Source organism: Topomyia yanbarensis, chromosome 3, assembly GCF_030247195.1.
Source record: "Topomyia yanbarensis strain Yona2022 chromosome 3, ASM3024719v1, whole genome shotgun sequence".
NCBI lineage: Eukaryota > Metazoa > Arthropoda > Insecta > Diptera > Culicidae > Topomyia > Topomyia yanbarensis.
Window position 1 is genome coordinate 138,546,299 of NC_080672.1, and position 27,234 is coordinate 138,573,532.

At 42.9% G+C, this 27,234-nt stretch overlaps 1 protein-coding gene across 1 annotated transcript in view; it reads right to left on the reverse strand.

Annotated features, from left to right (window-relative positions):
• LOC131686715 (WW domain-containing adapter protein with coiled-coil homolog) overlaps positions 1–27,234 on the reverse strand; it is a 36,554-nt gene that overhangs the window by 8,548 nt on the left and 772 nt on the right. The window contains exons 2-10 of the mRNA XM_058970642.1: positions 27,112–27,136; positions 5,151–5,259; positions 4,906–5,085; positions 4,386–4,842; positions 4,117–4,322; positions 3,342–4,059; positions 3,037–3,275; positions 2,623–2,798; positions 2,428–2,555 (exon numbers count right to left, since the gene is read on the reverse strand). Coding sequence (XP_058826625.1) covers positions 2,428–2,555; positions 2,623–2,798; positions 3,037–3,275; positions 3,342–4,059; positions 4,117–4,322; positions 4,386–4,842; positions 4,906–5,085; positions 5,151–5,259; positions 27,112–27,136 — 2,238 coding nt within the window. The remainder of the gene's footprint in view (positions 1–2,427; positions 2,556–2,622; positions 2,799–3,036; positions 3,276–3,341; positions 4,060–4,116; positions 4,323–4,385; positions 4,843–4,905; positions 5,086–5,150; positions 5,260–27,111; positions 27,137–27,234) is intronic.

Sequence of the window (27,234 nt, forward strand, 5' to 3'; positions counted from 1 at the left end):
CCTAATCTCTTTTTTGTCCTAGGTCCGAAGTGAATCAATCGACTATTAATTGATACGGTAAACATACTAGCAGTATTAGTCCTTACTCATGAATACTTCTTCGTACAACTGTGCTGTTTCATCTCTATGGGACCATTCATAAATTACGTAACGCTTTTAGGGGGGGGGGGTACGACAAGTTGTGACATAGGGGGGAGGGGGTGTTAACTAGATCGTTACGTAACATGTTTTCATCGAAGAAAAAAAATTTTTTCTTGGAATTTGTTACGTAACAGGGGAGGGGGGGATGGAAAAATTTGTGACAATTTGTTACATAGGGGGAGGGGGGAGTCAATTTTGGGCAATTTTTGCGTTACGTAATTAATGAATTGTCCCTATTTTATAACAGAATTCGAGTATCCCTGTTCTAGTCAATAGTCAATTTATTACATTATGGACCAGGCAAATCCTCATTTTTTTCTATTATCATTATGCTGAGTATCTAGACGAGTTTAGGGTTTCACAAAAAGAATCTCTGCCCATAAAGGACATAAGAAATATTTATTCACTATTCGCCAGTCCTGCACTCCTTTCCTGAACTAGCCTCATAAGGACAAAGGAGTCGACAACTAGCAGGATCCACATGTTCCCCACCCAATAGAAGAGATCTATCATCGAATCCTCAATTTCCGTCGGAACTCGCATATGAGACGCCCAAGAAGTTTTGTTGGCTCGAATATCAACTATCTGAACTGCCGCTAGAAGCATAATTGTCCCATGTGTATAGGGGTTCCCATAGCACATGGGACAGTTATGCTTCTAGAGGCAGTGAAGCGAAAAAGACATTATTTATCACTTTCAACATATTCCCTTATCCTATAACCAACTGAGGCTGTCTGCCGATTCTAATTAAAAACGCTAATGATGTTGCCATCAAGAATACTTTAGACAACCTTAAATGACCCCCCCTTCGACACCAGTTTGACCTTACCAAGCCGTAACGTGGGTGGCGGCGTTAAAACTGGCGAATAGGGGTTGAGAACATCTTGAAGCAACATCTGATGCTGCTCCAAATGTATGTGATATCCAAAACAGTCTTGAATAGTTCCATCGAGCCTAGTTTGCATACCTTACAAAACTAGACTCATTGTTCTCCATTGACCCACTTAGGGGCCGTACAAAAATGACGTAGCTTTTTTTCGGCGATTTTTGACTCCTCTCTCCCCCTCGTAGCATTTGGTCACAAAATTCTAACCTCCCCCTCGTAAATAACGTGGCATTTACCAACCCCCTTCACCGCGTCCCAGGCAAAGCGGCCGGGGGATGAGAAAAAAATTACATGTTTTTCAATTATTTTGAATACAGGTCCTTTCAAAATGTTTGACGAGTTTTATCAACATTTTCATTATAACAGAAAATTGCGTGCGCAATAAGCCCATTTCATGACAAATATAGTATTGATAGTTTTGTTTTGAGTTTTATATGGCAAGGGGAGCATGAAGAGATGTTATCTCAGTTCACAATCCTGCAGCTGCCAATGATTCTAAGAAGCATACGTTCATCTAAATTACTAAATTTTGGTTGGTTGAATCCGAAGTGAAAATTTAATTCAGCTTCCAAACTAAGTCTACTAGTTAGCAACATTAGCTAGCTAATGTAGCAAGTTAAATCCGCATGCAAAATATTTTCGTATTTTTGCGAACATGTTATTCCGCGAATCGTAAAATTTGATATACTCTCCATATCCCCCAAAATGCTACGTCATTTATGCATGGACCCTTAAGCTTTAATGGACAATGATCATATCAAAACTGAATAAATCAAAATATGGTTTGTTCAGTAGCCAATCAGTTTAGCATGCCCCGGAGGAAACTTGGCCCTATACCCACTGTCCTATCATCGATGTCTTTCTTATACGCTGAAAATTTCCGACAAAGATATAAACATCTGCTATAATAGCCAAGCTCGAACAACTCACGACCCAGACTAACCCTAAATAAATCGAATAGCTTAGTATTCTCGATACTATTTACCTCGTGTCGCTGCCCGGATATTTCGGTTTTACTCGACATTAATGGGTTGACAAATTGGTCAGAGTAGGTGCAGAGATTGAATTCAATAGTCCCGAACCTGCCTTGCCAATTTCTGTGTTAGGTTCCAATATCATTTTGACAACCTGAATCAGTGTCACCTGAAGCAAAAACCACATTAGTGACATGCTAAAATATCCCATCTAGTATGATAAAGAGCTTCAGGTTTTCTGGCAGATGATTGAGTTTAAAATACCTGCTATTGATGCGCCATTTCAGCCAATATATTGTGATTCACGAACTAGGCCTTGTTATGAGCATTTAACACGGAGTCTTTATACAAAAGACCTTCCACTTTTGAAATCGGTACTATAAAAAGGTATGTGTTACGAGTCGGGCGATTAAAAAATATACTTACTTCTGTTCTTGCAGTGTTGCAATGATTTCCTTTATTCTAACTAAACTCCTAGCACATTTTAAATCTGCCGATACTTTGCTGCACTGTAGATCACCCACAATGTGAGCTTCTTCCGACAGCTTCTGAATCTGGAGGTGAAGAGAGTAAACGTTCAATTACTAACGAAGGAAAAAGGTGTAACCGTTTTGCTGGTACCGTTTTTTCGAGTATCTCCGACGGCCATCCCGTCACGTGGGATATCAGATCGGCGCGGAAGTACTTTGCTAAACTGGGTGTCAGATTCGGTCCCTGAGATCGACCACTTTGGGACGAGGTCATCACACCCTGCAGACTGCTGACGGTACTTGTCGTGGTCGCGCTCGTGCCTTCCACTGATCGAGAATATATTGATATAGTTTAAGCAGGTAAGTATCATTAGAATGAGATTTTTTTAATTTCACTAACGCTATTCGCAAAGGATATAAACTCAATCAGCCACAAAGTAGAAGTTTAGAGGCAGTTTATTAAAATGATCTTGAAGCTTCCGCGTATAAAACAGATTAGCATTAAAGAAATTGCAAAATCAATATTCTGGTCTTTAGATTGGAGAATGGAGTAATTTTTACTTACTCTTTCGATGATCTGGTAGTACTAGGTCCATCTCCTGCGTAGGCGTCGGGGGACCATCTCCACTGAGTAGTTGACTGCTGTTGCTACCACCACTCAGATTCGCCGCGGAGTTTGAAGAATTTAAATTATTGGACTGATGGTTGCTGTGGTTCAGCATCCCGCTGCAACCCGATGACATCGGGGTCGAAGGATGCGACAGATTGGAAACATTATACAAAGGTGAATTCAGTGCGTGTTCCCTATGGAATTTGACAACCGAAGGATTAAAATAACCTTAAAAGAAACATTTATGGTTTAAAGCCTACCGTAAACTATTTGATCCGATGCTGCCGTCGACTGACGATCCAACTGCAGTTCCGTTCGGATTCTGTTGCCTGGACTGCATCATTAGGGCATTGTTGATGGTCTGCAGGGCCTTCTGTGGGTTTAACTCATTGTGCTCTATCGTCTTGTTGCCGGTGATCTGCGACAAAATTTTTGGCAGTCCAGCTAACGATGACGACACGTTCGACGCAGTGCCAGGTGCATTGGATGAATGTGGAGAATGACCTAACTGTTGTTGTTGTTGCGGATGTTGTTGATTCTGTTGAAGATGGTGGTGATGCTGCGATCCTGGTGGACCGGGAGTATTCGAACTAAGCATCATGTCACCGCTAGAACCCAGTATATGTTGTTGCTGCTGCTGCTGTTGTTGTTGTTGTTGTTGGTGTTGATGGTGTTGCTGCTGGAGTACGGATGGAGAAGAAGTGGACACCGGTGTCGGATAGGCAGATGAAGATTGTGATTGTGGCTGATGCTGAGAGTGGACAGGCATAGCGATTCCACTCTGTGTGGCCAAAGGGTTCGACAGTAAACGGGGCAACTGGTTTGCCATAAGACCAGCTCCAGCATTTCCATCGCCACTGGCTGCAGCGCTATTATTGGCCCCATGAGCTTGCTGGTTTGTTGGGGTACTAGAGTGCGAATAGTTAGCTTCTGACGTCGGCGTTGAATCACCGGGGCTGATGTCCATATCTTGATTATCTGTGAAAAGTAAAAAGCTTGCTGGCGACTAGATGAGTGAATTTTGATTATATTTACCATCATGTCTCCTTCTATGCGACTCATGTGCTGGCCATCGTGCCCGGGATGTGCTACTTTTACTGCTGGAATGCTTGCCATACACCGCTGACCGACTGCTAGCAGAAGACGAATACCGATCTTCACGATCCCGATCGTTTCGCTCTCGTTCCCTGTCTCGATCTTTATCTCTATACTCGCGATGCGGTTCCTTCGATATCATACGACTTTTGACAAAAATATACAATTGTTACACTTGAGATTGAAAATTATTTCTTATAATCGCTTACCTTTCCTTTTCGATCCATTCCCTAGGCTTTTCCCACTGAGATACCTCGGTTTTGCAATTGTAGTAATACTTTTTGCCAGACGAGCTTACATGTTCACTCCAGTCGCCAATGCGATTAACTCGATCTCCGCCCACTCCACTGTTAGCTCCGCCTGTACCACTAACACCTACGCTGCTACCACTAGCCCCACCCCCACTACCACCACCACTACTTGCACCACCTCCGCCTATACCACTCCGGTCACGGTCACGGTCTCGTAAACGATCCCGATCACGTTCCCTTTCGCGCTCTCGCTCGCTTCGTTCACGCTCCCGGTCCCGATCGCGATCATCCGAGTTTGAGCTGGAACCGCCACGTTTCTCGGAAACGGATAGCTTCAAGCGTCGGTCGTGGTTCGACCGGTGATCTGATTCACGATCGCTGCGACTTCGCTTGTCTTTTGGCGATCGAAGCGAATCTGTTTGTAGAATTTAAAGAAATCAGTTCTAGAAAAATATTGTTGAAAAGTTATCGATATTACCTGAATATTTATCCTTTTTATAGTCCCGATCACGATCTTTGTCTCGCAATTTGCTCATTCCGTACTGATACCGTTCACCGCCCCCTCGATCCCGATCCCTGTCCCGATCCCGGTCGCGATCCCGTTCTCGATCGCGGTCCCTCGGTGAGTCAAGGTCAGGTGAAATAGATTTGTAGTTGCCTTCAGAAGTTTAACAAAATAATGCTTAAAATGATAATCCATTAGAATAAGATATTGTTATATACCATTATTCATCGAGCCTCCTGCCGGAGAATTATCCCGATCGCGCCCATAGCCGCCCGTTCGGCTAGCCTCTCGTTCGTAATCCCTTTTGGAGGAGCTGTATTTTGAGTTCTGGAAATAAATGAAATACAATGAAGTATTGTGACACAAGTTTTCGTGGAAAATGTGGGGCATTACATAAGAATAAAATTCTCTTTTTATTTCATAAACCGATAGAGCTCATATTTCTAAATATAACAATATATGTTCAACCTCTAAAATTTCAGAATGATTTATAATTGATTTTCTAAAAAGATGTAAACATATCCTCGTTTGACACTATCGTTCTTCTTTGACAGTGAATTTAGCAACGTGGGTTGGCATTTTTGACAGTTATCCCTGCAAAAGGATAGGGATCAATGTAGTTCAATGGAAGGTGTGGTCGTGATAATTCAACTTTATTAAAGAAATTTCTTGCTATTTTGTGTACAAAAAGGTTAAGCTCGAATTCGTATCTCCAACGTCAGCTGCATCCGAAAAAATAATAAAACAGCAGATAGCTTAATGTCCCAATTGCTGGTGCGTGGACCTGTATTAGGGGCCCTTATCATATATTGAGAATATTTAACCAGGCTAGTTCTGTTATGTTTCAGTATACTACCTATAATTGCTAGTCAGTCCCATGCAGATAGGAATTCCCTTAGAACATGGGATTGATTTGTGATTATGCGGAGTACACTAGCTTAAGAAAAACGGATAAAAGAATTTTATTCTGGATTACCGACCCGATTTTGGTACTCGCCTGACTCAGCTGAGCACTTTTTCAACAGATTTAACTTAATCATCGAAATTTATTCCTATTTCATTTTTTGAAGAAAGAAATAACATTTTACTTCGATGGTTCTCGTAGACGCTTCTGCAGGGCGATTTTAGATGGCGAGGTTAAGCTGTTTGTCTTAACGAAGTATTTTGGTTGCAGTTGAAAACTGAAAAATCCAACCAGCGACAATCATATTTTCTCTGGTTCTAAACAATGGAATCACGTCGGAGGTAGTTCCGACATCATGAATCCTTATAGTTTCCTTATAGTACATTTTTGGTGTAGAACCGGTCTGATCGGCATTTCCGGGCCTAGGCCAAAAATGCGTGCCCCCCCCCCCCCCCCCTCAACCCAAATTTTAACTAGGACGAATTAGTGCATGGGCGCCATTTAAAAACCTTTTTTAATATGAAAATAATTATTTGGTATCATTTTGCATCATTATTATTATTACTGGTTGTTCCATCCGTCACAGCATATACTGTTTCCCCTTTGCGCAACGATAATTGAGCGGTGTCGCACTGCACTGTTCGTGTATCAGCGTAGCTGTATTAATGTTGATGTATTATTAATGATGTGACTTATCCTTCCTTCTAGCATATAAATTTGCGCTGCAAAGCAGCAACAGTTTCAGTTCAATTTCAACCACGAAGCAGCAGCAACCTAATAAAGGAGTAAAATTAGTGTCATCGAAACAAGGTTTTTCATTTAGTTTTTATACGCCACCAGTCAGCGTCATTCGTTTGAGCATCGCCGGAACGGTCCTCAAGTGGCCATTGCGATTGCTCTCAACCATACAGTCCACCCGGAAGGAAAAAGAACCCCAGCTGAAGTCCGCGAAGAATCCAGAGAATTTCTTTGTAGTGACTCAGCCCTCCACGTTCCACTAACGTTCCTCCATTCGGAACAACTATGGTCCTTCGAACCGGATGAAGATCAAGCCGCCGGATCGAGCCATCAAGTAGCCGCTTCGACGCCAAACGAAATCGTAAGGATTAAATTTTTTCCACCTGTGTTGCTGCATTTCATTCGTTCGGTGTGAGCCAACGCAGAACGTGTTCAATCCTGTTCGATCGCGACCAGAGCGTCGCTCGCGCAAGAAGGAAAACAAGCAACGCGCGTACGTGTTTAATCCTGTTCAATAGTCGTTGCGCGTGTGAGAAGGAAGCCAAAACGTGTCCGTGCATGTTCAAATTTGTTAGCCGCACGTGTTTTAAGAACAATGCCAGTCGGACACTCACCGCCCATACCTTTAGTGAATCCTGAAGATGAAAATGTGATTCCACCGTTACCATCACCCACACGAAGTGAAAGTGAATCTTTTCGTGGTTTTCAGGATTCGGAAATAGCAGCTGATGCCGCCACCACGAAGGAACTGACCGGACTTTTCCGACAGCGAAGCCAGGTACACCGCAAATTGGTGCGGTTACATTCGACTTTCCGAGACGTCCGGCATTTCGAATTGGCCCAGCTTAACGTTATGAGCAGCAAACTTGCCAATGCTTATGCCGAGTTTAACAGCATCCAAAACCGCATAATGGCGCTCGTTCCGGATGAAAAAGTGGCAGAACAGGAAAGAGCCTGCGACGCTTTTGAAGATCTGCATGATTACCTCTCCACGGCAATTGAAGGAATAATAATCCAGATGAAAAATGATGCTATTCTGCCACCCACCGCACCGCAAGTTGTAATTCAACAGCAACCATTGAAAGCACCGATTCCTACCTTCGATGGGATGTATGCAAATTGGCCAAAATTCAAAGCGGTTTTCCAGGACCTAATGGCCAACTCAGCAGACACCGATGCAATAAAATTGTACCACCTGGACAAGGCTCTTGTGGGTGCGGCGGCTGGAGTTTTGGATGAAAACATCATCAGCGCTGGTAACTATCAGCAAGCATGGGCTGTGCTGACAGAGCGATACGAAAATCAACGTGTTATCGTCGAGTCACACATAAGAGGATTGCTCCAACTCAAAAGGATGTCAGGTGAGTCGTATAAGGATTTGCGAGCCCTTTTAGATGAGTCTACACGTCACGTAGAAAGCCTCCGGTATTTGAATCAGCAGCTCATCGGCATTTCGGAGCACATGGTTGTTTACACCATTACGAATGCACTGGACAAAGCGACGCGCAAGGCTTGGGAATCAACTCTTAAACGAGGTGAATTGCCTAAGTATGAGTCGACCATCGCTTTCCTGAAAACCAGATGCCAAATTTTGGAAAACTGCGAGACTTCTACACCAGTTGCACCGACGCCAGTCCCCAAATCGAAGTTCGTCACAGTAGTACCGAAGGCACCAATCCAGAAGAGTTACGCTACTACGACGGTCAACACGAATCAGGCAGAAATGTGTGAGCTTTGTGGTGGTGCGCATTTCAACTACCAGTGTGCCACGTTGAAGAACTTGAATGCATCCCAGAAGAGTGAGAAGATTCGAGCAGCGGGTGCATGTTTCAACTGCCTGCGCAAAGGCCATCGATCGAACAGATGTCCATCCAACAACAGCTGCAGAAAGTGTCAGAAGCGTCATCACACTATACTCCACGATGATAGTGCCGAAGGGTGCAGCCAGGATGGACGTACGAAGGTACCCACCCAGCAGGTACCAGAATCGGCTAACGTTGCGACTCCAGTTCCTGTTTTGAATTCCAAAGAAGATCCACCAGTTTCGACAGCCTGTTCATGCAACTATGGGCAGTCATCAAAGATAGTGCTGCTACTAACTGCAATAGTACACGCCATTGATCGACATAATCAGCCACATGAGTGCCGTGTGTTGCTCGACAGCGGTTCTCAGGTAAATTTCGTGTCCGAGAAAATGGCAGACATCCTTGGGTTCCCGAAGAAACGAGCCAATGTTGCAATTACCGGCATAAACGCCTTGAAAACGCTTGCTCGAGACAAGGTTTTCGTAAAATTCTGTTCCCGTTATGAAGATTTCCATGCCAACATCGAATGTTTGGTTACACCAAAGGTGACGGGCACAATTCCATCTGTCAAGATTGACGTCACCGAATGGAACATCCCCCAAGGGATTCATTTGGCCGATCCTGAGTTCCATAAGCCTGAGAAGATCGACATGCTAGTCGGAGCTGAGCTGTTCTTCGACTTGCTGAAGCCAGGTTGTCTTACTCTCGCCGACAACTTGCCACAATTACGAGACACTCGCCTTGGATGGGTGGTCGCCGGAGTGATAAACGATGCCATCGTATCCAACGTAGCCATTCAACAATCCAATGTCGCATCCATTGCCCGTGTGGAAAAGTTGATGCACCAGTTCTGGAGTGTTGAAGAAGTTCCCGATGTTACGCCGCTGTCTGTAGAAGTGCAGTCATGTGAAACACATTTCCTTTCCACTCACAATCGCAATCCAAATGGACGATTTGTCGTTAGCCTACCTCTGAAGGAAAATGTTAACCAGATTGATGATTGTCGTGCCTTAGCTTTGAAGCGATTCCTGATGCTTGAAAAACGGCTGCAGCGTGACGCCGAACTTCGATCCCAGTATGTTGATTTCATTCGCGAGTACGAGGCTCTTGGACATTGTCACGAAGTGAAGGAGTCCAATGATCAATCCAATCGGGCAATGTACTATATGCCACACCACGCCGTTCTTCGACCACATAGCTCCAGCACCAAGTGTCGTGTGGTGTTCGACGCAAGCGCCAAGTCATCGTCACCAAAGCTATCGCTCAACGAAGTACTCAAGGTTGGTCCCATTGTTCAGAGGGATCTGTTTTCCATCATGCTGAGTTTCCGGAAGCATGCTGTTGTCTTTTCGGCGGACATAACAAAAATGTATCGGCAAATACTTGTGGCCCCGGAAGACACGTGCTACCAGAGAATATTTTGGAGAGAGCAGCCAACTCAACCGCTACGTGTTTTAGAATTGGATACTGTCACGTACGGCACAGCATCCGCTCCATATCAAGCCACCCGATGTTTGCTCCAGCTCGCTGAAGATGAGTCAGCAGACTTTCCCATTGGTGCTCGTATCGTAAAAGAGGATTGTTATATCGACGACGTGTTATCTGGTGCGGATACCATCGAGGAAGCCATTGAATGCCATCGCCAATTAAAGCAGATGCTCGCCCGAGGTTGTTTTCCCGTGCACAAATGGTGCTCCAACTCGGATGAGTTTATGCAGTGTATTCCAGTCGAAGAACGTGAAAAGCAGTTCACCTTGCAGGAATATGGTGCCAACGAAGCAATAAGGGTTCTTGGCTTACTGTGGGATCCGAATAACGATCAGCTTCTCATCGCTCATCAAAATCAACAATTGTCAACGCCGGCTCAACCAGCGACCAAACGGATCATATACTCCGAGATTGCAAGGTTTTTTGATCCATTGGGATTGTTCTCACCGGTGATCGTGGTCGCCAAGATTCTGATGCAGCAGCTATGGAAGACCAACGCAGGATGGGATGACATCCTGAATGAACAATTCCAACAACAATGGCGACTGTTGCAAGAATCTCTGCCTCATCTAAATTTTATTCAGGTGCCACGATGTGTAACTTTTCCGAATGCCGTGGCCTACGAACTTCATGGGTTTGCTGATGCTTCTGCCGTTGCGTATGGTGCCTGCATTTACGTGCGCAGTATTTCCGCCGATGGTTCGGCACAATTGAAACTACTCAGCAGCAAATCAAAGGTTGCACCACTGCATGAAGTAACCATCCCGAAGAAGGAATTGTGTGCTGCTCTACTGCTAACTCGCCTGCTGGAAAAGGTACTACAAGCCATACAGATGACGTTCCGAGAAATTGTTCTCTGGTCCGATAGCACAATCGTCCTGGCCTGGCTGAAGAAGCCTGCCGATCGTCTGCAAGTTTTTGTGCGAAATCGCGTGGCAGAGATCCAGAGAACCACCGGAAACTTCAAGTGGTGTTACGTTCGTTCGGGAAGCAATCCAGCTGACGTGGTATCGCGAGGTCAGTTACCGGAACAATTACTCAACAACGAACTATGGTGGAACGGCCCCGTGTTACTTAGATCAACCTACTACGAATTAGAAGATCCAGAAGAAGTTCCTGATCAGCTGCTTCCAGAGATGAAATTGGTCATCGCTACGCCAGCTGTGAAGGTCGAACTCTTTCCGTTTGTAACTAAATTCAGCAACTGTCGCAAGGTACAACGCATCATGGCATATGTTTTGAGGTTCGTCAACAATTGCCAGCAGAAGCATTTCCTCGATCGTATTCTCACTCCTTATTTGACCATCCGAGAATTGCAGCGCTCGACGGAGGTGCTCATCAAGATTTCCCAGCACGTTCAATTGGCACACGAATTTGAACGCCTTCAGTCCAATAAAAATTGCAAGCGAATCGAAAATCTTCGTCCATTCATCCGAGATGGCTTGCTCCGAGTCGGAGGCCGACTCATTCACTCCAAGTTGCCATATGCATCAAAGCATCCAATCATATTGCCCGACAAGGATCCCATCACGACGATGCTAATCAGGACGATGCACATCGAGCTGCTTCATCCGGGCCAATCAGCGCTCATCAACGCAATTCGACAGCGGTACTGGCCGCTCAAGGCTCGTTCTACTGTGAGGCAGATTACTCGCAAATGCGTAAAATGCTTTCGTGTGAGACCGGGAGCCACAACGCAGCTGATGGGGAATCTTCCGCAATCACGAATCGTACCATCTCCACCATTCGCAGTGACTGGTGTGGACTACGCTGGTCCTTTGTTGGTAAAGCAAGGAACCTATCGTCCCAAACTCGTCAAGGCGTATGTAGCAGTGTATGTTTGCATGACCACCAAGGCCGTACACCTCGAAGCGGTTTCTGATCTGACGACGGATGCGTTCCTAGCATCACTCAGACGCTTCATCAGTCGTAGAGGATTGGTACAGCAGTTGCATTCCGATAATGCAACCAACTTTAAGGGAGCGAACCACGAGTTGAACCAGCTGTATCATCTTTTTCGAGATCAACAGATGCTCGATCAACTTCAACAGTTTTGCGCAGCACGTGAAATCGAGTGGCATTTCATCCCTCCTGACGCCCCTGAATTTGGCGGACTGTGGGAAACGGCAGTGAAGTCGGCAAAAACTCACCTGAAGCGAGTCGTCGGTAATGCGCGGTTAACGTTTGAAGAATTGGCAACTATTCTCACGGAAATAGAAGCCGTGCTGAATTCTCGCCCTCTATTCAGCATCTCCACCGATCCAGCTGATCCACAAGTGATTACACCAGCACATTACCTGATAGGTCGTCCGCTCATCACACCAGCCGAGCCGTCTCTGGAAGACATCAAAGCCAACCGTTTGAGTCGATGGCAGCATTTGCAGCTCATGCGTGAGCACTTTTGGCGTGCTTGGAGACGGGATTATCTTAACACGTTGCAGCCACGCAAAAAGAATCTAAGAATGATGCCGAATCTACGCCCCGGAATGGTTGTTCTTCTCCACGACAAGACACAGCCACCTTTAAACTGGAAGCTGGGACATATCACCGCTGTACACCCTGATGCTGAAGGCCTAGTTCGAGTAGTGGATATTTTTGTCGATGGTTCTACTTTCCGCCGTCCGGTCAACAAGCTTTCCGTTCTTCCCATCGAAGACAACTCCATCGCATCTCCATCCGACGACGAATCTGTTGTCACGTAGTTCCAACCGGCGGGAGTATGTTCCATCCGTCACAGCATATACTGTTTCCCCTTTGCGCAACGATAATTGAGCGGTGTCGCACTGCACTGTTCGTGTATCAGCGTAGCTGTATTAATGTTGATGTATTATTAATGATGTGACTTATCCTTCCTTCTAGCATATAAATTTGCGCTGCAAAGCAGCAACAGTTTCAGTTCAATTTCAACCACGAAGCAGCAGCAACCTAATAAAGGAGTAAAATTAGTGTCATCGAAACAAGGTTTTTCATTTAGTTTTTATACGCCACCAGTCAGCGTCATTCGTTTGAGCATCGCCGGAACGGTCCTCAAGTGGCCATTGCGATTGCTCTCAACCATACAGTCCACCCGGAAGGAAAAAGAACCCCAGCTGAAGTCCGCGAAGAATCCAGAGAATTTCTTTGTAGTGACTCAGCCCTCCACGTTCCACTAACGTTCCTCCAGTCGGAACACTGGTTGTAATGCATTTTTAACTTTTGCGTTTCCATAATTTACCTTGAGGCTGGTATTTACCGCCTATTACTATTTCATATTCCTTTGCCGTTGGAAATCAGGCTATCTCCTCTTTAGATTTCAGATTTTAATTTTTTTTTCCTCTTTGTTAGTCCTTTTTCCGTTCTGTTAGTAAGCTCTTTCTGTGTCCACGATTTCATGAATTATTCTGCTCGTACATGAAAGAGTTAGTAGATACGAAGATTTCTTTAATGAACATTTTTTTAATGGGACTGTAGATGTGAACTCTTCTAGAATGTTTAAGTTGATTTGTACCAAGTTGTTAACATGGCATCTGGTTGATAGTGTGAATTCATATATACATACAAATTTACACATTTTTTCGAGAGTTGCCATATGATTGTGATACTCATAGTACGCTTCAGGTATGTGCGGGCGCAGGGACTTCGCGATCGCGTGTGCGTTTGTATGTCGCGTGTGCTAACGTGTATGTAACTTAGCGTGTATAAATTCTATTTGATAACCGTGTGCCTTTCGCATATTCGCGTGTGTTCTAGAATGATCGCGCGCGAACCGTGAATCTGATACTTATTTTTTCGTGTACGGTTCAGATTCTAGAAGAAAGTGGGTTCTTCCATATCACTAGAGTGCCCAGTCATGCCGTAGAACGTGTGGTCTAGTGGATATGAGCCTTATTTTTTGATTAGTCCTACTGAATGTATGGACCTAAGTTATTAGGACATCAGTTATTGTTTTCCTGACGTGATCGCGCGAAAACGGACGTTTGTATCACCGCGTTTACGAGATCGCGGGTGTAGGTGCCGTGAATGGTCGCGAAGGGCTCAAGCATTTGTATATAAACGTGTTTGTCACGTTTATGTGACTTCGCGTGTAAAATTTCGATTTTATGATCATGTAGCGTGTATTCTTGAATGATCACGCGCGGACCGTGAATCTGATGCTTAATTTTTAGTGTATAGTACAGATAGCATAAGAATCCATTTCCCAATATCACTAGAGTTCCAGGTCATGTGTGTTGTTTAGTGAATATGAGCGTTACTTTTTTTATTGGTTCAACTGAAGACATTAGTTCAGACTGTTAGAACCGAGGTAAGACATCCGGACGTGGCCGTTTCATGATCGCGCGAGTGGTGGGTTAATGTTTGAGATCGCATTTGGGAGTGGTGCTACGTTTAGCTAACTACCGGGATGTTTTTATTCTGATGAATTATTGCAATTTTATGGTCGCGTTCGTGACCAGGTTTATGTTATCGCGAATGCCACGAGCGTTTGTACCTATATGAGTATAGATGGCGTATAGTATAGATGAACTTATAAAAGGAACCATAACATGCCGAATAAAGAAAAAAAGATGCAAAGATAATAAATTGTATAAATTGACCGATACTATTTTTGAATACATCAGTAAAGGAAAAGCAAACTAATAGATGTACAAAAGAAACAGACTAGCGAAGTAGAATAGAAAAACACATGTAACATGCAATCAAACTAAATCTAAATGCAGCAAATGTTGTATACTTACCATTAACGACAATTGCATACTGTTAGACTTTCATCGTGCTATGCTGGCCGGGTATGGATGATTCACGTGCGTCGGTAAGTTCATTGTACCCTAATTTATCCAATCCGTCCTGAATGAATAGAATTAAATGCACAAATCGAACACCGGAAGTATTAGCCACTATTCTATCATATACGCCAGTTCTGCATCCATTGCCTGACATAACTGTCACAAATACTCAGACGAACACATACACAGATACATACGACTAGCACATAACAATTGTACACTAGTATTTAAAACTACAACTACTACAACACGACAATTAATAGATTCCTACTAATGTATTTATTAAACTATTTTAATTATTAAATTAATTTAATCAGCCCGTGCACGATGACGAAGTCGACCCTCACTGTGAGCCCCTCCACCAATACTACCATTGAGCTGTGGAAAAATGCCATCAAACACAGCCCACAGTAAAAGTCAATCCACGTTGACCCGCCAGCCGCCCACGTCAGCGCGCACAGGCTCTAGTGGTTGAGCGTTAGTATGGGTTGGCGCAGAGTATCAAATAACATATAACATAAAAAAGACCCATAAGTCCTCTTGGTCTCCTCGATGCGCCACTATCGGGGCGTAATGCAATAACTATCTTAAAGCAATTGTCTGTCAGAGGTTCTGTAGCTCTTATGTATGCAATATGCTTGATGATGTTTGCAATACCGTCAAACCCCTCAACCTAGGGGAGGGTACAGCGCACTTCTTCCGACATCATGAATCAACACTAAACAAGAGAAAAACGATCATCGCTGGTTGGATTTTTCAGGTTTCAACTGTAACGATAATAATTCATGCAAAACATGCAACCCACCAATCTTTTGATGGTTCGTTCAAGAGAGAGCTGCTTAAGCTCCTCGTTTTAAGTAATTTTCCGAGCAATGCATTATGTCCAATAGCGTAACTTCCAAGTTCCATTAAAGCTTAAGCAGTTGGAAAGATTGCTAGGAGCTTGATTCGAATTTTAAAGTATTCTTTTTAGGTGTAATCGAAATTATTTGCAAAGCATAAACACCAAAACAAAGATTACCTTGCAAGATAATAAAGCAAAGAAGCAGGTCGTTTTAATTTGACATTTTGGAAAACATGCTGGCACGGTTCGAAAGGCGATCTACAAATGTAAGGTTGTCGTCCATGTATTTATCAATTTCTGCTGAAACAAATCTTTCTATTGTATATTTCATATACAGCGGCCTAAGTAACGTACATTCTGCGCATGCTATAATTTTTTTAACCTCGGGTGGAAACGGCGGCTTTGGATGTTCACTTGTGCTTCAAAACTTGCAGATTAGTTGCTTGGTATTAACATGATAATTATTTGGCTTTGTTCCGTGCACTTCTCCAAAACCTTTGTATTTTTCTCCTTCTAGTTGCGGAGTATGTAACAATCAGATAACTAAAAACTTCATCTAATAGTCGCAAGCATTTATGAAACATACAGAAATCGTCAGTGCATTTATGCCTTTGTCATATAAAGAAACACTCTGAAACTCGATGTTTGAACTGAGACCCAGAGTGCCAAGTGTCAAATACCTTTCGACTCAGTTTGTCGAGATTTGAAAATGTCTGCGTGTTAGTGTGTTTTTATAGTAATGTTTTGAAAGATTCAAATGCCAACCCTGTAGCCATTTAGTTCCCCTTTCGATGAATCCGTTACTTCCTATTTCTGTTATCCATTCATTACCCGTTTACGCAAGCCATTTGTTGCGATTACTAAGTTTTGTACCGGGGGTGAATCAACCCATTTCCAACTGATAGTTTTTCAGCCGGGGAATTTCTTCCTATACCAATGCCCGTTGTGGCGCCCAAAGGCCCACCGCTGGTACTTCGCGGTAGGTTGATAAAATTGGTCCGGCAATTGTGGGTACAGTTTATTTATTTATTAACAGATTAAGGCCGAAGTGGCCTGTGCCGTATACAAAAGATTCCTCCATTCCACTCGGTCCATGGCCGCGCGTCGCCAGCCACGCAGTCTGCGAAGGGTCCGCAAATCGTCTTCCACCTGGTCGATCCATCGTGCTCGCTGCGCGCCACCGTAGATGGTACGCGTTGGTCCTCCACGAGCATGGTCCAGGTCTCGTGTCCGTAGAGAACTACCGGTCTAATCAGCGTCTTATAGATGGTCAACTTCGTACGACGGCGAACTCTGTTCGACCGAAGTGTCTTGCGGAGGCCAAAGTAAGCACGATTTCCTGCCACGATGCGTCTACGAATCTCTCTGCTGGTATCATTGTCGGCGGTCACCAGTGAGCCCAAGTACACGAACTCTTCAACCACCTCGATTTCGTCGCCACCGATGCAAACTCGAAGCGGGCGGTTCTCATTTTCTTCTCGTGAACCTCTTCCTATCATGTACTTTGTCTTCGACGTGTTGATGGCAAGTCCGACGCGCTTGGCTTCTCTTTTCAGTCTGATGTAGGCTTCCTCCATCTTCTCAAAGTTTCGTGCAATAATATCAACGTCATCGGCGAAGCCAAGTAGCTGAACGGACTTTGTGAAAATCGTACCACTCGTGTCCATCCCTGCTCTTCTTATTACACCTTCCAGCGCGATGTTGAATAACAGACACGAGAGACCATCACCTTGCCGTAACCCTCTGCGTGATTCGAAGGGACTCGAGAGCGTCCCTGAGACACGTACTACGCACATCACCCGATCCATCGTCGCCTTCACTAATCGCGTCAGTTTGTCCGCGAATCCGTACTCGTGCATAATCTGCCATAGCTGATCTCGATCGATAGTGTCGTATGCGGCTTTGAAGTCGATGAACAAATGATGTGTGGTCACATTGTACTCGCGGCATTTCTACAGTACTTGACGAAGAGCGAACACCTGGTCCGTGGTAGATCGTTCGCTCATGAAACCCGCCTGGTACTGCCCCACGAACTCTCTTGCAATTGGTGATAGTCGACGGCATAGTATTTGGGAGAGTACCTTGTAGGCGGCGTTCAGCAGGGTGATTGCTCGGTAATTACAGCAATTGTGGGTACAGTGTGATGTCCGGTATACTAAAGCCTTAACCACCCGCTTCCGGTGCATCGATGCGAACTACTCGAACTAGTCCCAGGCTATGGATGTGGGCTACTCCACGGGATGATCGCGGCAGAGACATAGTTTTCGCAATGTATCCGTTAATGGCGTTTCACGCATGAACATTTCTTTCTTAACTGTTGAAAGCGATTGTACATTTGGCATAAGGTCATTAGGCACAAGTCATTTGGCATAAACTCATTTGGCATAACGGTCATTTGGCATAATGGCCGTTTGGCATAATGGTTATTTGACATAATGGTTATTTGACATAATCACTGCACTGAAACTGCACTACTTTAGACGGAATATTAATTACAAAATCAAGAAAATCATGTTGGATCACAGGTTTGCTTGCGAAGTACTTCAGCTTCAAACACTACAAATAAATTTAAAAAATATTTGCCACCGCCTAATGTGTCTACGCCTCATCGCTTTCCAACCGTGCGAACTTAAGTTAGCTATAGCCCCAATGTTTCAGTATTCCGGGCAAATGAGTGAATTACAGGTTTGCTTGCAATGTATCGTCGCTTCCAACGCTATAAATAAAAATATATTTGCCACAGTCTAATGTAACTAATCCGCTTTCCTTCTTGTGATTATGCCAAATGATTCTTATGCCAAATGACTATTATGCCAAACGCCCGTTATAGCACATGGCCATTGAGCCAAATGACCATTATGCCAGTTGACTTTATGCCAAACGAATGCATGACAAACGGGCTTATGTCAAAAGGCTTTATGCAAAATGGCCTGACACCGTTGAAAGCATTCTTCACGTGTAAGGACCACTGTAGACCTGTCTTTCCGGAAGCTGAGCTGGACAAGTCGTCGACACTATCCGTGTATTTGGTAGGGGAACTGAGGGTGAGACGGACAAGTTAAGGCCATACTCAAATATAACATAGTAGAAGCATATTTTTGTCAACATGTAATACTCTATGTTGTAGTTCCATATATTGGCTATCGAGTATCCAGAGAGATTAAGTTACAAAAATCAAGAAGTATCTTGTCTAAAAGAAATAGACAACGAAGAAATTTCTGTATAGGATGATCACAACAAAAAATATCACAATTTACAGTTTTTAACAGATGATTTTGAATACTTTGTGGTTCTTCTTAATATATGCGTTCGATTCTTTTTTCGTGTGGGCTGATAGAACTGCAGCTTATAGCTTAGGGAATCTCGGTCCGTCCTGCGAGACGCAAAATTAGACGAATTAGCATCTGTCTGGCAAATAAACACCAGTCCTTAGGAGGAGGACTAAATTTTGCGCCTGTTTGTCTCGAAGTGTGTAACGTCAAGTTCTCTGTTTTGTTCAGTCCAGTGTATCAAGCTCCTAACAACGCGTGTTTAATCGTCAGTGATGCAATTTTTGCATTGATTCCGCTTCTGTCTTGCTCCTGATCTCCTCTTTGGTCCCCTAGGTCTGAAGCGGATCAATCGACTATTAAGGTTTCACAGAGAATGGGCAAAAATTGAAAACTAAAAAAGCAGTTTTCCTCCACGCCGTTTGTTAGATCTTCACAAAAATCAATCGGCTTATGTAGAATCTTGTTACAGTACTGCTGATTAATTTTTATGAAGATCCAACTGCTTTTTTCGTCTTCGATTTTTGCCCCTTCTCTGTTCAACCTTAACTAAATGAGAGAGCGCTGATATTCGTAATGTCCACGAATACTAATTTCCCTGTAACTATGTATTCTGCCAGCCAGTTATTATTCCTGTTCTAGTGTGTACTAATGATTATTTTGTTGGAAAATCAAAAACAGTTCAAGATTTTAATAGTTAGAACTAAGTCATAGAGAACAGACATCCAGATTCGAACAAACAAGTTTAAAATGCTTGTTTTGTCGTTTGAATAAATATTTGTTAGACCATTACGACAACCATACTGGCGTATCCCATAATTAAAAGGATCTCTTGGATATCAATTCAGGAACACTCTCACACTAAACGGCATGAAGAACCACCTTTGATGTTAACTTCTCGATTACCTTTGGATGTGCCTTTTACTCAACTTTTACGCTTGAGATGGATAGACTCTGTTCTCTGTGCCGAAATTGATGTTGCTTCTCATTTTTGCACGAACCAGGGGGAACTTGGCCTTGATCCCACTGCTCTGTCATCGCTGTTACGTGATAATCATTATGGAATATTGTTTGTTTGGGGTCCATTCATAAACAATGTCTCGCAGAAAAAAGTCTAACAATTGTTGTTGGTTTTATTAACCCCGCTCCACTAGTACGTCTCAATTTTTTAGTTTTTCTCTCGTTAATTCATGGCTTTTCCCCAACTGTCAATACGCGACATCATTTATGAACGGCCCTTGGTAATATCTTTGGAGCAGACAATCCAATGAAAAATAGGATTGACAGGATTTTTGTGCGTTTTAGCACCTTGTATCACATCTTTATGTTTGTTATACATACTAAGAATACCAAATCATGTGATGTGATGGCCAGAAGATTAAAGAAGCAACCCCACCCCTTCTCCCAGCGCCATGCAGTGACATAGTTCTTTTTTTTTTTTATCCTTTTATGGGCAGCTAGGGCCGAGGGTGGTGGCTAGCGGGTTTCATACATCCTTGACCTGACGGACAAAGCTATGGTGCCTTGAACACAGGCAACGCAGATCCAAGGCCATCATTGAAATGATAAGTTCTGCGTTTGAGATGTACTTCCCCCGGTTGCCAGACGAATACCTGTAATTATTATTTGTTGCTTTGTATGTATGAATCTAATGTTCTGTCCTTGGTGGTGTATGCGTGGAAGGTGTGGTTTTTAGCGTTCGAGTCCAGGAGTGCATATCTGTCTGGGTTAGCGGGGGCGTTTACTAATTGTGTAATAGTGTGATCGCCAAAGGCTCGAGCATTTGAATGCTAGCGTGTCTCTAACTTTGCGTGCATAAATTCGATTTTAAATTCGTGTGGCCATTCGCATATTCACGTGTATTCTTGAACGATCGCGCGCGGACCGTGAATATGATAATTAATTTTTAGTGTATGGTAGAGGAACGTGTTGTCTGGCGAATATGAGCATCATTTTTGATTGGTCCAACTGAAGGCATGAGTCGAGAGTAGAGAATTCCGAACGTAACCGGTCTATGATCGCGCGAGAGGTGGGTTAATGCTTGCGACCGCGGTTGTAAAGTTATAGGTGCTGAAAAGTTCACCTAAGTAAGGGGGTGTATTAATGATGGCGAAATTGCAAGCGTAGGTGTGTGTGAATGATTGAAATTGTAATGTAAGTTCGCGTTTTGACCAGGTTTGTGTTATCGCGAAAGTTAGGGGCGTTTGCGCGTTTTGGATGTGAGTGTATATGGGAGAATATGCAATTGACTGTGCTAGTGAGTATCAGTATGAACCCAACTCAAGGTACAGTAATAAAAGGAAAAATAACATGCCGAATGTTTCTTTTTTAGGTCACTAACCGTGCATTGCAGAATGCCCAAAAACTCTGAACTAGGCCTCGTCGAGTCCAATCTGTCCGTCTCGTCCTGTCGTGTCTGGGGTTTCCAGGTTACATGCATTCACCACATGAGACTAGCTTATGTCAGTTTACTTGTGCACTGGTTTCGTGAAATCGAGGCGATCCTCGAAATGATAGATCCTACGAGTGAATGCACTTGGCCCAGTCACCTGTCAAGCATTTGTGTATTTGTTTGTGTTGAGATATATGTGGAGCCTGTAAATAATATTTTAATACGAATATTATTGTATTTGTTAAAATAAGAAACGTGTACTACTTGCAGTTTGTTGATCATTCCTACTTATCTGATTCCATCGAGTATGAGAATACATCTCCATTGTTCTAAAACCTGGCGACGTCTGATGGCAGAGAATAATCATTGTTGGCAGCAATGTTGCTCTTCTTGGATGTATGAGCTCGAAAAGGTCATCACAAGAATATAACGCATGAGACCGAAAATAAATAAAAATAAAATAAAAAGAAGAGTTAGTATTGATATTGAGTATTAATAATGTGCCGATTTTTTTCGAAAGTTGTCCTACTGGAGCTGTAGAGCTAATTGATTCAATTAAGGCATGACCTAGGCTTCTGGAATCGAGGATAGAGACTTCAGGACGTGAACGACTCATGAATGCGCGAGAGCGGGGGACTGTAGGTGCACGCTTAAGACTACATTTGAGTGATTACAAGTGCTGAGACGTTCATATTATCACCGAGATGTTATAATGTCTGGAAGAGCGCGAGTATAGGTTGCGTGGATGGTCGTGAAGGGCTCAAGCATTTTTATATTTGTTTGTCACGTGTATGTGACTTTGTGTGTATACATTCGATTTTTATGTAGTTTAGTGAATATGAGTATTATATTTTTGATTGGTCCACCTGACGGCATTGGACTTATGCTACTAGGGCCTAGAATAGGGGATTCCGGACGAAACCGATTCATGATCGCGCGAACACGGGCATTTGGAGGTTCACTCTCGAGACCGGGATTGTTAATTTATAAATGCTAAACCATTCACTTAGTCACCGGGGTGTTATACTTTTTACGAGATCGTGAGTGTGGTCGTGCGTGGATGATCGCGAAGGACTAGAGCGTTTGTATGTGGACGTTTTTGTCGCGTGTGCTAGTATGTAACTTCGCGTGGGCACATTATTTTTGTAAGCGTGTGGCCATTCGCATGTTCGCGTATTCTTCAATGACCGCGCGTGGGCGTCTTATCTAGTTTTTATTTCTATTGGTCCAACTAAAGGCATGAATTTGGGCTGCTAGGATCAAGGGCGGAGACTTCCGGACGTAACCGATTCATGATTACGCGAGCTTAGGTTCTTAGGTTCCAACGTTCACCTAATCAATCGGGATGTTTGAATATTGGCGAGAATGCGGGCGTTCGTATTTGTGACCAGGTTTGTGTTATCGTGTAGGCCACGTTTGTACGTTTGGAATGAGAGATTGATAGTGTATATGAGAGAATAAGAAATTTGCTTGCAGAGAGAATTGGGCCCTAAACCCACATTGTATATTATTTGACTATGGCAGTGGATAATAAAGGTCGCCAAGTTAAGTACTAAAATTGATCACAATGTAACTTAACTAAAAAGAAAATATTCGTATCCCAAGTTTCTGTGATATAATCACTGTAATACTGCTTTGGTGGAAAAGCCCCCGGACCACATCAAGGTACAGTATCATGCCGAGGGCCATGCAGTGACATAGTTCTAAACAAAAATGTTTTCCTGCTAGATCCCCTTGACTTAAAGAACAATTTTCCTGAAGAGTGCTCTCATGTAGATGATCAGGATTTCGAAAGACAGCCCCATGAGTTTACCCTTTCCTAGTTGATGCTAAACTTTTCTATGTGTTGCAATATTCAATATGGGTGTTGCAATACTTATTGAAGCGATTCCAAACTTATGACGGGTGGTGTAAGTCAACGAAACTATCAGCGAACTTTCAAAACAGCTGTGATAACTATAGTATATACTGAACACAAGCTGAACTAAAAACAAACCATGCGGCTTCAAAAGCCTTGTGTGCATGAAGGGCACAATACCTATCATTAAGTCGACAAATTTGTTTCCATTTCGTTTCATCAGTACTGCCATAGACTTTGCGCCAGTGAATAGTAGAATGCAATTCGTTTTAGATTCGCTAGCCGAAACCAAGTGTTGACAACACCTTTTCTTGACAGGAAGCATAATTTCTTTACTTGCAGAACAATTCTTGTGGCTAGAGATTTAGTTGATTAATTTGAGTATTTATCATCTGGCGCAGTCTGTGCCAGGTACTGGCGAGACCAAGTCGAAACACAAATTCCTCGATTTGTTATAGAAAGTGAGTTTACTCACAACAAAACGGCGTTATTTGTTTGACTCATTACAATAAACCTACACATCGATTTACGACATTGATTCCTGGAGTTGAACGCCACGAGCATTCTGCAAGGGATCTTTTTTGACGCTGCATCTAATAATTTGGAAGCAACAACATTATGATAACTAGCGGCAGTAAACTTCAAATAGGGCAGGCCATTTAAACGGCCGTGTGATCAAACGACACTTCCACGGTGTTAAGCTAATCTTAGACGAAAAGCAGTGCCACTTCTTCAGACTCCACGATACTCTGCTGAAAGCAATTGGACCGCTTAAGATACCGGATTAGAATCTTATTCGACTCTGGGTTGGAGAAGATACCCACCGAGGGTTCAAAACTCAGACATACGGTTGCAGCGGACTTCCCACAGAGAAACTATGGGTCGCCATCAAACACGACGTGTTCGGAAAATATCGCTGTAAACATACCTGTTTCCTGACGGAAGAAAGCGATACGCTTTAATGTTATAAAACAGTAAAACCGGTGCAAACTAAATACTTCAGATTGAAAATTACTGTTCCTATTAGCTATGGGCAGTTCATTTAGCTCTCCTAGACAAACATCAGCCAGGTTATTGGGAGAGCCACACTATATAATATGCAACACGTTCCTGAAAAGACAATCATAGTTCACGACCAACGCTCATTTGGATCACACAAGAGATCAAACAAGCAATAGAACATAAGTCGCGATTTACAGTGGCATGAGAGAGCGAACTCACTAAGTTTTACAGCCAGGAAGCGCTATTCCGAAAGGCATTTCGACCCTAATCTGCCAGCCAAAAAGCTTTGGTATAACCTTAGAAGAGAATGGGTATATAACAACTCAAAAAACCTCTCCAACTGACGCTACTATTCCTGAAGAAATCAACCAGTTTTTTGCAGAAGGTCATCGCCAACTCCTATTAGAGGTTCCTCTTATACCACCAACGAATCCAGTAACAACACGGCGAGAGGGTGAGTTTAATTTTCACAATACTGATGTTGTCACGTCGATTCCCAAGTCTCCGAATTCTTCACCGGTCATTTCATTTTTTTTCCTGGATCAGCGAATACCTTAGTAGGGCGAATCCGCCACAACTTACACACTGCCAGTCCGGTTATCGGAAAGAATACAGCACGACCACTGCCCTCACGAAAATGGTTCACGACATCTACAGGAGCTTCGACAACCGCTGTACAGTCATGGTGCTCGTGGACTTCTCGTTAGCTTTCAACATAAGATACTCGCAAATAAGCTTAATAGCGAGTTTCTGTTTTCTCCGGATGCATATAGTTTAATCCTACCTTTCTGAGTGGACGTTCAAAGGCCTTTCACCTTGGAAATACGACTGCTGAGCGCGGAATCCCAGGGGGCACACCAAAAGGCTTCTGTCTCAGCGCATTACTTTTCAGTATGTATACATAACTGAGCAACCTAAAATAAAAATCGCAGAGATGGAACATGCCTCGTAAAACCCGCTTCAAACATATTAGAATATAAAAATCGGAAATATACTTCAAGCGTAAAAATCGGACATAGATCCTTCAGCATAAGAATCACGTAAAAAGTTCTCACCCGTAAAACTCGACAAGATTGAAGAACCTCCAGTATAAAATCAGCTTAAAAATAAATAAATTGTACGCAATAGCATCCGAATACCGCGATATTCAAGATTGAAAGTCGGCTAAAAAAACTACTTTGTAAGAATCGGAAATGTTTTGTCTGGTTTTTATACTGGAGGTTTTTTTATCCGACTCATACAAAGGAGAGTCCCTGTACGATTTTTATACTTGAAATTTATATCTGCTTTTTATATTTTAATATATTTGAAGCGGGTTTTACGAAGCTTATTCTGTCCTTGTGACTTTTATTTTCGATCGCTCATAACCGCCTGCCAGAAAACTTACTTGAAGTTGGCAGCGTTATGCCGATGATCTCTAAATCTATCTATCCGGACCGACCGCAGCGATGAACAGACTTGTGCACATCATAAACAGAGATCTTGCAGCAATAGTTCGGTGGGCCAAAGCACAGTACCTGTTTCCCAACCCGAAAAAACTGGTAATAATTTTCAGCAGGACAAGTTTACTTCCGTTATAAGCATATTTGTCCCAGCCTACAACTTGACTGCAATCTAAGCTAGACTCGCCAAGCAAACGACGTGGTGTAGAAAACTACAACACTCTTAGGGCATTCAGACGTTTTGCGGCAGTACGTTCACAGCAAACAAGACATAAGGTGGTATAAGCCGTAGTAGTACTTATATTCACCTACTGCGACGTTGTATACTATCTGGGACTATCAGCTACACTCAAACAAGTCAGATTGCTGCAATAAATTCTTCTAGGATTACTAATGTACCTAGGACACTAAATACATAGAACGAAGATGCGAATATACATTTTACAGAGGTTTCGAAAAAAAAATTAAAAGTACTGTCTCTTCAGGTCCTGATCAAGCTAGTTCATTTGGTGGTATTGCCTGTGTTCGCATATTGCGAAAATAGTCTACATATTATCCTTACAACAACACAACAGAGAATAGAGATTGAATAGGTTTTTCAAATCTTAGATTCGATTTCCTTTCACAATGATCAAACAACTACCGTCGTAAATGCGATATTCGGCTGCATGATAACGCCGGAAGTACCGTCATCAAAATGCTATTTCTTTCACCAGGCATGGAGCAAGACACTCCCACAATATGATCCTGCAGCGTATCCTGCGAGGACGCACTCAAAATCATCCCAACATTATATACATTCAAACTAACTCTGGAATCGTTTGACTAGACTAAAGGAAACACCGTGTACTATTGTTTATTATTTTAGTGGGTAGCAATGTACACTTTAATTTTAGATTATTTTCCTTAACTTGGCTTTTAAAGTGGCAAGTAATCGTGATTTATAAGCTATAACTACAAATACCGCTGAACTAACCTTTTGTCAGAACAAGGGAACATTATTGGTAGTAAAACTGCCCAAACTAAGCACAAGGAAGTTATTTTGTTTTTACTATTGAAAGAATTCGCTCAAAATGTTTGTAATTTTATTGAGTACGATAATCTATTAGTACAGACTTTGAATCGGTTCAAGGAAGTTACTTGGATAGTGATAAATACATAAGATTACATATTTTCATCTAGGAAACTTTTAGCTGTAGTTTTCTTCCGTGAGTAGTTCTACTCCAAGAGCAATGAAGCGTGACCACGATCAGACAAGTAGCTGAGCAAAACAAACGCTAATGGCAACGAATTACTCCAAACCCAACATAGATACACAACGTTCAGTTAACCATCAAACCCATTTAGTGCGGTAGGTGAAAGAAAGCATATACAGGTTGAGTATGATGGGTGGAAGAAAGATTGAAAGTTGGGTCAGAAGGGAGGAGGCAAAATGTCGGCGAAAACTAGCTGATTGTCAATTTTCAATCTCGGAATCATCATTACACTATCGGATACCGGTTTCAAATAGTTGTAGTATACTTGCTTTTCAAGTCGACATTTTACATACCGATAGTTATACGTTTTCATAGCAAAAGCAAAACAAGTTGCAGTCAAAAATCGATTGATTCGACCCCGGGTCCTTGTCCTTTTTTAAAAAATAAAGTTTTCATAACATTTACCAGTAATAATTACCTGATATTGATGGGATTGGTGGTATCTGGAAAAAATGAACAAAAAACACAAAAATTAACTATTTTTCTCTCGCATAATTCGATCAGATCTAAAACAGACGAAGGCTAGTTTCACCATGACAGA